At 37.8% G+C, this 12,231-nt stretch overlaps 1 protein-coding gene across 1 annotated transcript in view; it reads left to right on the plus strand.

The window, feature by feature from the left end:
- Positions 1 to 12,231, plus strand: part of RXFP2 (relaxin family peptide receptor 2) — a 56,332-nt gene that overhangs the window by 31,390 nt on the left and 12,711 nt on the right. The window contains exons 7-13 of the mRNA XM_032879943.1: positions 108 to 179; positions 1,450 to 1,521; positions 2,576 to 2,647; positions 5,897 to 5,968; positions 7,406 to 7,477; positions 10,756 to 10,827; positions 10,935 to 11,006. Of these exons, the coding sequence (XP_032735834.1) occupies positions 108 to 179; positions 1,450 to 1,521; positions 2,576 to 2,647; positions 5,897 to 5,968; positions 7,406 to 7,477; positions 10,756 to 10,827; positions 10,935 to 11,006 (504 nt within the window). The remainder of the gene's footprint in view (positions 1 to 107; positions 180 to 1,449; positions 1,522 to 2,575; positions 2,648 to 5,896; positions 5,969 to 7,405; positions 7,478 to 10,755; positions 10,828 to 10,934; positions 11,007 to 12,231) is intronic.

Here is a 12,231-nt window from a genome sequence, read left to right on the forward strand (position 1 = left end):
ACAGATGTCCATACTCCATAATCATCAGCCACAGCTCATATTCTAGTTATATATGACTAAAATGGAGTACTGAGTTTGCTTAATTGACTTGCTCATGCTATTTATAGGTATCTCAGCCACAACTGCATTACAACTCTCAGACCCGGAGTATTCAAAGACTTGCATCAGCTAACTTGGCTGTAAGTATTCCAGTTTTTCCCTCCCCAACAAAAGATCAGTCTCAATAATATACATCAATGCTTATCGTTTCCATCTATTTATGGATCTTGTTTATTATACTCATTTTTCTGTCACACAATCTGGAGCATTTTATCCAAGCAACTCAGATTGTTAAGGTCCAAGTTAAGGAGTTTTTTTGATTTCCAGAACATTCATAGAGAGGTCTGAAAATATGGTAAGTTGTGGTGTTTCATTACTTTCCAGGCTAAACCACCAGCTCCATACTGAGGAGTCCCACATCAGATGTTTGTGTTTTCATCAGAAAAATAAACATGAGGCAGTTAGAAGGCTCTATGTGTCAGTTTGCCCATTTTCTGTAGGTTGGTCTGGCCTAGTAGAAAAGCCAGAACTTCAACTTCATCCAGATCCTGTGTATGTCATGGTCCTAGGCTTAATGTTCCAGGCAACTTTCTTAATCTTCAGAGGCTATTTTTTTTCTCATCTGTAAACTATAATCACAGTTCCTTTCTAAAAACAATGTTTTGAGGATTAAATCACAGAGCATATATAAATGGCCACATGGAGAGCTCCTGGCATATAGTAGGTGCCCAATGTCACTCCCTTCTCCAAATTTTACCCTCAAGGGCCCCTGAGAGTAAGAGGAAAGGGTACCTGGCTTCAAAGGCACAAGAGAAAAGAAGGCATATTTCCCTTTAGTCTATTTCTTTCTAGGAAAATACCATATATGGTTAGAAATGGTGATTTGAATATATGAATATTTCCACTCATTCACCCTCAAAGTTCCTAATGAGTTTGTTTGTATAGACCTTATTAAATGTGTCATTTAAATCCCATGAAACCAAAGAACCATTTGTGATTTCCTAAGAATTTTTTTTTTCTCACTCACTCTTCATTCAGTCAATCAGTAGGTCAAAGCTTTCACTGAGTCTGTAGTCAGCTGATTAATAATTCAGCTTGTGCTGGACCCAAGTATCCAAAGGTGAAGGGTGTGACTCAGGTCTTGAAGAACAGTGGGAGGTGGATGCAGGCAGAGAAAACAATCAGGACAGAGCTCGTAAGAACTGGGATGGAGGGTGGTGGGAATGTGGAGGAAAGACCCAGGGTGAAGGAGGGGCTTTCAAGGAAGAGGATAGGGACCAAGTATGGACGGGCAGGTAGGAGGAGAGCAGTTGTTGGGGGAGACAGGATTGTCATGCACCTTTTCTTGTTTCCTGGTTTTATTTCATAAATGTCTCTAATGTTGGAAATGTTTGTGATATGTTTTCTCAGAATTCTAGATGACAATCCAATAACCAGAATTTCACAGAAGTTGTTTACTGGATTAAAGTCCTTGTTTTTCTTGTAAGTGTTCATTTACCCTTCAATACATCTGTCTATAAATTGCAATGACATCTAACACTAGCTTACAAAAAGAGCTTTAAAAAACTCAAGCCTGCTAACATTTTTATTAGTAAAAACCTTTCCTGTGTGTCTAACCACAGTTACTGTTGCAGTTTCTTGACCATGGCTCATGGCCAGGAAAGCTGACCATGACCATTTAAGCTTACTGGTTGATTGCTTTTTGATCTCCTTTAATTTCCTTTAATCCTAAAGCATGTTTGACCTGCAGTGGTTAACCAAAGATAGTATTCATTTTTATCTGCTTACTACATTTAAATCTATCAGAATCTCCTGGGGGTTCAGCTCTGACTACATTTTTAACAGAGGGAAATGTGCCTTTGCCCAGCGAGAGTCACTAAAAATTCCAAAATCTTTGTCCCACCAAAAGAGCTATTCTCATAATTACATTCTCACTGTTTATTAATATACTGGAATGATTTATCAGCAGGGGATTATTATATTCCTTTATAGTTGATCATATAGCATCATTATTTTTCCATTTGCCAAAAGGAACCACGATATCATAAATTAATCGTGCAGTTTAACATGCTGATGGGTTGTTTTCTTTCCCCCAGTGCCCCCTGCTATCACTTCTTAGATTTAATGCAGTTTGCGATGTGGCCTTTTAATACTGTAAGTGATTGATGTTTCCCTTAAGAAAAAATTCTGAATGTAGGATGCTAGAAATGATTGCAAATTAAAAGTTTACAAGGAAAATTACCATGAACTTCAAAATTATTACTCAATATATACTTTGGTTTCATCTCATAAAATTAAACTGTCCAATGTTTATTCCCAGGTTATATATCATACTTTTGTATTCATAGTTTCTTTGACATCTGCTTCCTTTTCCACGCATTTCTAGACACCATTTTGAAGAGGTAGTTATGTGTTTATTCTTTATCTGGGTGTGTTGATTTTAGCATGCAACTTTCCAAATGGTGGAAATAATAAAAATGCTGTTCTTAAAGTGGCATATCATCTTGCTTCTAATTAACATCTTCTTTGTGTAAAGGTCTATGGTTAATAACTACTTAGAAGCCCTTCCCAAACAGATGTGTGCCCAAATGCCTCAACTCAACTGGATGTGAGTATGCATTTAGGAGCTAATTTGTTCTTCATCCAGATTAAGGAAACTAGACCTGAAGTTAATTCATGATCACATAAAAAGCCCATTGGTGATCTTCTTCCCAAAACCCAAAACCAATTACGTTATTTCCTGGTTTAAATATCTTTTGAAAATTCCAGTGGGTGTACAAGTCAAATTCAGACTTAACACTTGAGCACCCAAGGCCCCCCATTTTCTGTCTCTTCCTCCATCGAGTCTACCATCCTCCTCCTCCTCCTCATGTGCCTTCCTTCCAGATGCACCAAAGTGCTACAATCAATTCCCTGAGCACATATTATCCCTTCAATTCTGAAAGTCTTGCTCCTTTATTCTTTGGTTAATTCCAACATCACCTTCAAAGGTCAGCTTAAACATCCCCTCCAGGAGGCCATCCCTGACATGCCAGCCAATTTCATTGCCTGCCCCTCTACCTCTTTTACACTATGGGCAGACGTCCACCATGCCAGTTGGTCCCTATACTGCATACCTATCTTGCTATTGCTATCATAGAACCATTGGTTTACATGTCTGTTCCCCACCATTCTGTAAATTCTATGAGGGCAGAAACCCACCATGGGATTTATATCCCAGCATCTGTACAATGACCAGCACATAATAACTGCTCAACAGATCTTTGTGAAATGAATATGCTAAACCATTTCCACTCCTTGTTAGCTTTGAACAAATACTTGTTTAAAACATTTAGTTAGTTTACTTCATGGTTTCGCTACCTCTACTCCCCATTCCCTGCCACCTTCATCTTCACAGTTTCCTGAGACAGGCAGTGTTGTGATCTCTTGCCCTGTGAAATGCTGATTGTACTGTCCCCCAGAACCCTTCTCATTGTCAAATCAGGGATTCAATAATCATACGAGGATAAAACTAGTACCTCAGCTTTTGATTCTTTCTGAGCTAGACTTAGAATTACTTGTTACAACTACTAGGTGCCCTTGTGTTTATTTACTGACATACATACATACATGTATTTATTTACTTACTTATTTATTATTTATATACTTGTTACCAAAAAACTTTTAAGGCAATAGAGGTCTCGTGTAAATGTGCCACTGCTGAAAGGGAAATAAAAGTCTGAACAATATGAGAATAAAACTTGTTAAGAAAGAAAACACATGAGCACATCTGCACAATGAGAAGCAAACAGGAAAGAGTGACGGTAGCAGAAAAAGATCAGAGTCCAGACCTGCCCCCCAAAATGAACATCAACAACCAAGAGTATATCAGAAACCAGTGTCAAAACCCAGGTTTCTGGCATACTCGTGGTCACTCGAGGCTCCCTCAAACACTAGGGAAAAATGTAGACACCCAGTAAAAATTTATCATTAGTAGTATTGTCCGATCACGCATGGAAAAGGGCCTTTAAACCAAGAGGACAAAGAACTGAGAGGTCAGACCCATAAAAATCCAGTGAGACAGAAAAAAGTGTGACCTGGCCAGGCTTTTCCTCCCTCACTTGCCATCAGTAGGGCTATACTCTTAACTCCTTACTGTTATACTTGCAAAATGTAAAAACATTTGTTCCCATTCCATTTAACAATATTTGGACTTTAAAGAGAGTACAGTGTTTATTATTTTAACCACAGTATTTTAAGGCTGAAAAAAAATATCAAGTCCCTACAAGACCACCTGGATGGCTATAAAATAAAACTTAAAAGGGAAGGACAAAAGAATTTGTGATTTTAGTGTGAACTTGAGAAGTGCTCAGAAGCAGCAAAATAGCTATCGTCATACACAGGGAAGATTATAGGAAGCAAACAATAAAAAGAAGTTAAGAGACTTAGCAGGAAAGCTGCCTCTGTCTCCTTCTTTGGAACTGCTGGGAGAGGTAATTTCCGAGTGCTCCCAACAGGGACTCCCTGATGGTGGGATGTCCTGTCACAAGGGATCACTAGCAGGATGCACTAATTCCACCAGTGCTTCTCCAGTGTCAGCACACATCTCAGACAATACGAGGACTAGTTAAGGCCTCAGTCGCTTTGCAACGATGTGGACAGAGTATCATGCTAAGTGAAATAAATCAGTCAGAGAAGGAAAAATACCATATGATCTCACACATAGGTAGAATTTAAGAAACAAAACAAATGAGCAAAGGAAAAAGAGAGAGAGAAGCCAAGAAACTGACTCTTAACTACTGAGAACAAACTGATGGTGGCCAGAGAGGAACTGGGTCGGGGGATGGAGGAAATAGGTGATGGCGATGAAGGAGGGCACTTGTGATGAGCACAGAGGGTTGTATGAAGTGTTGAATCACTGTATCTCACACCTGAAACTAATATAATACTGTATGTGAACTATACTGGAATTAAAACGAAGACCTCAGTCCTGGAGTAGGACTGAGATGGAGCCTGAGAGTCTGCATTTCTGAGGAGTTCCCAGGTGATGCTGGGGGCTGTCCCAGCCACACTGGGGCAGCGCTACACTCAGCAGTAGCCTCTCAGAAGCATGGTAGAAATACCAGTCATTTCATTTCTGGGTTTCAGCACCAAAAACAATCAAACAAAACACAAAATAAAAGAAAGAGCATTTGCTTTCCGTCATGCAGATACATACATATCCTGACTCTGGTGTTCGGTATAAGGAAGATAAATTTGCCTGATTTTCTCCTTTAGCAAAATAGAGACCAAAGTATCTGTGTGATGTCAGAGGAATGTGAGATTATAAGGGTCTATGATGCCATGCTTTAGTGTCTAGGCTTTAGATACAGACAGATCTGGGTTAGATAAATAGTATAAATGGTAAATAGTTCTACCATTTACCAGCTGTGTGACCAGAAATTAAGTGAATTCCCAAGAGCCTCACATTCCTCATATGTTAAATGGACGGGGGTAGGGGGGAATAATACCAACTTTCCAGGAGTGCTTTTATACACTCAGAAGAGTACCTGACAGCGTAAAACTCTAATAAATGGTGGTTACTCCTATTATGGTGGCAATGTAATGTTAATTAATAGCATGGTATCTAGCACAGAGGGACACTCATGAAATGTTGGGCTGCCCTTTCCCTCAATTTTATTAAGTTCGAACATTAATTGGAAGGGGAAAAGAAGCATAATATTAATTATATTATTAACCCCACAATGATTAGGAAGAAAACATAAAAATTGGAATGAGGTAAAATATAAAGTTCAGAACTGTTATATCAACAAAAAGTGCCTGTAGACATGTGATTTGTGCAAAAACACTAAAAATATTTCTTCTCCATGGCTTTTAGGGATTTGGAAGGCAATGGGATAAAATATCTTACGAATTCCACTTTTCTGTCATGTAATTCACTCACAGTGCTGTAAGTATATAATGGAAATCAGTAAACCAAGGGGAAACCCAATAGATTTGGAAGTCAAAAGAAAACACTGACAAGGAATTTTAAAGTCATGTTTTGTTTACAGCCTCGTCTGAAACTGCAGTCCTAGAAAATGTACACACAGATTTATCGATTTTGATGGTGGGGCCCAGCCTTCAATGTAGCTGCCCAGCATTTAGGTCTCCAGCTGATCTCCTTCTTGCTGAGGGCAATCATCATTATTTCCATGCATCCTCTCAGCTGAGCTGGCATCTAACACTGTGATCACCAAGGAAATGAGATAATGTGTGTGAAAACGGTTAGCTATACCAGTTAGCTGTTACTGCCAGTGAACAATTATCCCTTGATGTCTCTTCTTTCTCTCTAAAGAAAAAGTAATAATTTTATTCTTAAGGGAAGAATATCTAATGTATTCTGATTTCCCAAAGATTCTGATTGGTGATTCTGATTGCTGATTATGTTTTTTCAAGGGGGGGTGGGCTGTTATGCACGTGGATCGGCTGTGGCACATTTGCACTGGTAAAAACACAAGAATTTCCCTTTGGATTCAATCATAGTTTCCACATGTAGTAAACAGTAATGTTTGATGGTTGCACAGGTGGTTGGAAAAGAAAAATTGGAGTTTATTTTTTTGTAGTCGTCTAACCACTGTTTTTCAATGAACTGAGAGATTAGATTATTGCCAGGCTATGTATTTATCAATCAGACTGCAGACTAGCATATTTAATGATTAAAGAGGGGCTATCCCACTGAAGAGATGCAAAGAGTTGATTCCTTTTCTCATAGATAATGAGAGAATACCCTGGTAAACCAAACAACCTCCATTGACACCTTCTATTTTATAACTCCATGTAGCTTTTGAATCACGGTCACATTCATGATCTCATTTGTTAACACCTCTGTAAAGCAGCTAGTGGCAGACCCCCTCTTTTTACTGTATGTCTTGGAGAATTCCATTTCTAGACAAAGAAAATGTAAAACCAGTCTCTTCCCCACCACCACCCAATTTAAAATACATTTGTGGCCCCAGAAACTGCTATGAAAGCTTTGTTCTTTCTGGCCTTTTCCTAAGGAATGTGCCTTATACAAGGATCCTCTCAAAGTCTACTCTAATTAAGTAACAAATTTGACATCTGTGTGTGCATATTGGGAAATGAACATTTTCTGAATTAATCAGAATCCAAACAAAATGCAGCTTCATAGACCACACTCAGCCCCTCAAATTACCTACAGCAGCATTTCCTAGAGAGAACACATGGATATCTTTGGTGAGAAATTCTTGCCTTAAGTTCCACACCAGAATTGAGATTTCAAAGGAGGCCTTGTGGAATTACCCCCGGATCAGTGGCATCTCCCAGTGAGAACTGGTTCTTACAGCAGACACAAACCAACAGTGCTGACTCTCACCATGTCTTACAGGTTTCTGCCTAGAAATCAAATTGATTTTGTTCCAGAGAAGACATTTTCTTCATTAAAAAATTTAGGAGAACTGTAAGTAGCATTGTCTACTAGGAAAATAGGTTTGCTTCTTCCAAGATTATAAATTTAAGTGACTAGGGAGGCTGCTTTTTCACTAGTGGCAACCAAATCCTGAAGACTCCTGGATATTCAAAATCAATTAAGAAAATCAACATTATCTTAAAGTCCAAAGCAAATTAAAATAAAGTACTGGGCTTAATATGGATTTAGCCTACTCTAATTTCTCTCCCTGTTTTCTTGGGTGAGTGTGTGTGTGTGTGTGTGTGTGTGTGTTTTGAAGCAGATGAGTTTTCCAGAGCTCCTTAAACTCCAGGATCATTATCTCTAATGGGTGGAGTATAGTTAATTCTCAGTAACTATACTTGCTTGCTAAATGAATGACTGACTGAAATCATATTAATCATGACTGAACAAAGGAACAAAGATGCTTATTATCCCTTGAGAAATTATGACTTCCAGAGCTGATGAAGCAAACACAAATGTCTAGAATGATCGGGTTTATTGAAAAATATTCAGAGAGCTCATGTAACTTTTTCTGCTCAAATATGTTTTGTAGAGCTAAAATTTTTAAAAGTATCTGTCTTGCTGTTAATTCGTTGCTATCCCCATAACTGTGTATCACTGGAAGTTAAAACTAAGTCTGTTACATTACAAAGGGCATGACTTGGGTACAGAACTCCTCCTGATATGAAGCCTAAAAATGGAAATTAATTTCTTAATTAATCTCTCCCCCATTCTTTATATCTCGCTTCAAAATCCAGGAAGGACTGTGGAAAATAACTCAGGAAGAGTAATTTGAAAACTAATTCATGAATAATAACTCAAATGAATTTATAAGTATCACAAACCAAAATCCACCTATATTTACTAAGTGCCTAGTATGTGCAAGACACTGCATTAGAACTAAAAATATTGTCATTTTATGGCAAAAAGTGAAAGGCAGCTCCCTCAGAATCGCTCATTCATTCTTCATGAGGGCACTCCTGATGAGACTTTAGAGGGTTGATAGGGATTTGGGATATGGGGTAGAGCAGGCAAGCAGGACACACATGAGCATGTTTAAGATACAAACATAAGGAAACAGTGGTATGGAGTCCACATTTTGAAAAATATTCTAATCCTCTTTTTATCCTATGCTTATGCAGAGCCACACACGTTCCCACCCACCCCCCAAAAAAAGAGCCTGATTAAGAGATATTAGCTTGTTTTTTAAAACATCACCAATCATCTACTCCAATCCACTGCTCATCAGTAAGTGAAAGCAAGAAATTCAGAAGTTTACAGAACTTGAACAAGGCATTTTTACTTCCTGAATTTACAAAAATGTTAGATAATTTTACTATGCCTTCATGACAACAAACCCTGCTGGAGAGGAAAAGCACATTTAGGTGAGGCCACTAAAGTCCTTTCTTCTAAAAGGCTGCACTTTGGTTTTCAACATAACAGTAGGATTTTTTCTAGCCGCACAAGACACCATCATCTTGCTCTGTTGTGCTCTCTCTGACCCTTGCATACCTGTGGCTTCCCTTCTGCTCTAGACCCAGGTGTCCTCTTCTCACCTGCAGCCCCAGATCAGAACTCCCAGCTGGCAGGACATCTACACTTGAATACCATGATAGCACCTGAAAAGTAATCTGTTACAATGGATTCTTAGATGACCCTTACCTCCTGCCAGCTTCTTTCCCTGAACTTACCGTCATAGCGGTATGGCATCCTTCCTGGCAGTCAGGCTTGAAGCCTCTTCCTTTCCCTCCAAACCTCCTTACATTTCATGTCCTATCAGATGGTAAGACCTGCCCATGAGCCCCTTAAGCCCTCATCAGCTTTCATGTGGTCCAGGGCCAAAGCCTCCTGCCTGGTCTCCATTGTTTGATTCTCCAACTTTTCATGCTTCTGACAGAACCATCATCCCATAAACCAGAGCATAGTATGCCGCTATCCTGCTTCATATTCTCACTCTTTGTTTCCAGCTTTCAATGTTAATGTTCAGAAGAATCACGAGGGATACTGGCTTTAAATACATGTTACCAGGCTCCCTCCCAGAGATTCTGAGGTGATAATTCTGGAGTAGACACCAGGAATGTGCTCTTTTTATAAGCATCCTCTTTGGTTCTGATGCCTGTACTATCCTCTGAACTATCCAAGGAAGTTCTGCTTTGGAATGTATTCATGGGCCTTCTATTTTGTCTCCATGTTCATTTCCAGACTCATTTCCTCTATATCTCATTATGCTTTCCATCCTCCACCCATGCTGGACCATTTGCCAACTCCAGAAGTTGTCATTGAATCTCAAGTTTCTGTTTCACTGATCTTGCTTAATTCTCACCTAAAAAGCTGTTCTTCTTTTATACTACCTATGAAAACCATAAAGCTTTGTTCAAACAGTTCCTGACTTTCAACTCCTTCCTCCATTTTTTATCAATACATCTATAATAGCACTTGCTTCATTACTTCCTTGTTTTATAATCTAGTTGTTTATTCTAATTGTAAGGTTCTTTAGAAAAAGACGTGAGTCTTAGTTATTTGTAACTTCCATATATCCATCAGCATTTCCAAAACATCAAAAATAGAGATCTTTTGCTTGAGTCTTAAGCAATTGCATGTCTGTTTCACCTTGGAACATCTTTCCTTCAGAAGGATATTTTGGACTCTTGAAGAGTCCTGATTCCTTCTGATACAAGCAAATCCTTTTCTACATTCTATAGAAGCACTTCCCTAAGATTCTTCGTGGATTGGACAGTCCTAATATATTTCATTCTACATTTTTAATATCTTTTTAAAAATAGATTTAAAATGTGCAAACTTATTCATTTGAAAGTGTCTGGGCAGATAATATGTGGCCAATACTGTCTTAGCTGGAATGCAGAGTAAGTAGAAAACATAGGTCTTGGCCTCAGAAAGCTTGTAATACAGTTGGATAAACAAGATATCACATACTTGAAACAAAGAGGAGTCAAAGAAATAATGAATGATCGAAGTGTACAGAGAGTACCTGAAACAGAGAAAATTAACCAAAGTAGACACTGAAGCCAGGTTGGAATGTGTTGGAGAGAGACTGAGAGGAAATTCCAGACAGGAACTGGATGAGCAAAATGTCACACGTCTGAAAGTGATGGAAAACATATCCATTTGGCTATCTCATACAGCCTTGTTTTGTAACAAGTTATCAGGTTGGTTAAATTGGATCATATTTTCTGTTACATCAAATGGGATGATGATAATTGTGAGAAGTAATAAGCCTGTCAATTATTTCCAATGTAACTGTGTTGGGTTTTCACTGTCATCAACAGGGACTTGTCTAGCAATATGATAATGGAGCTACCACCCCACATTTTTAAAGACCTGAAGCTTCTACAAAAGCTGTAAGTTCTTCTTCCCACCATCATCAGATTTAAATGGCAATATCTTGAGCTTCCAAAATAATAACATCCTGATGCTTCTTTCCTCCCTCTTTCTGATGGTACAAAAGGAATCTGTCGTCCAATCCTCTTTTGTATCTCCACAAGAACCAGTTTGAAAGTCTTAAACAACTTCAGTCTCTGTAAGTGAAATGTAACAACATGTTGATTATCATTTTAGTGGATATACTTTACTCAGAACCACATTTATTTTTAAATGGGTACTTTATACACAGAGCTTTTTATTTGAGCATGTATCATCAGACAGTTGTGAATATCATTGTTATCATCAAGTATGTACTGAATGACAACGAAAACCATTCAATATGTTGTAAAGAACATTCCTGTGTTTGAAGCTACCTATACCAGATTTACATGGAAAAATCTCAACCTGCAATCTTCCCAAGGAATTAAATTTTCAGTAGTTTGGTTACTGAAAAACTAGTTAAAAAAAAAAAAAGAAACAATTATGTAAGACTTGCTTGCTTTTTCTTTTCCCCTTTGCTACAACAGTTTACTTGATATTGATCTATGGTGTATGCTTTCTATATTTCAAAAGTAAAGAAAAAAATTATCCCACCAATATGAATATTCAGGCACTTAATGTTGTTTAGTATTTTTAAATTTCAAATGTATTAGGTTTAAATACTGTCAAGAACTCTGCCAGTTTTTCTTTGAACTTCCTCATTCCTTTCCCAGAAATAACCATTTTTGGTTCAAGTTTGTTGTTTGTTTTTATACAGAGGACATACACATTACGTGATCACAGCCTAAAGATTTTGTTCATTTAATTCTAAAGACTAATCCTTAATATCACTTTTTCCTCTTGCTAAATAGTTTTCTTTTGGAAATTAATTCCAGATTTAGGTTCCCTTTCAACATGTATAGGTGAGCATCCACTGATGAAAAAGACTTGGTTCCTGTTCTTAAGAAGCAAGAATACCAAAAAAAAAAAAAGATATACATGTTATATGTGTGTGTTATATGTTATATACATGTTATATGTTATATATGTTTTTTCATATAAAAATAGGCCTTAGGATGTGAACAAAATGATTTTTCACTTACTGCACACTGAATTCTAAAAGCCAAAATATCATGCTATCACATCATGCCTTTCTAAAAGTCAAATTAGAAACTATTTACCCAACACTTTTCTTTATTGTTTCATTTCTCTTTTTTTGTTTAATTCATTTACACATTTACTTTATAAACATTTGCTGGTCACCAATTTATCCATAGCACTATCTTGGGCACCCAAGATATAGTAACCTCTGTCCCTTTGGAGACTATTGGCTATTAATCAAATAATCACACAATCCATGTAGAGCGAAAACTGTGGTGAATCCAGGAGAAAGCCAGAGGGCA

The sequence above is a fragment of the Lontra canadensis genome, unplaced genomic scaffold (assembly GCF_010015895.1).
Source record: "Lontra canadensis isolate GAN:19392208 unplaced genomic scaffold, GSC_riverotter_1.0 scaffold67, whole genome shotgun sequence".
Lineage (NCBI taxonomy): Eukaryota > Metazoa > Chordata > Mammalia > Carnivora > Mustelidae > Lontra > Lontra canadensis.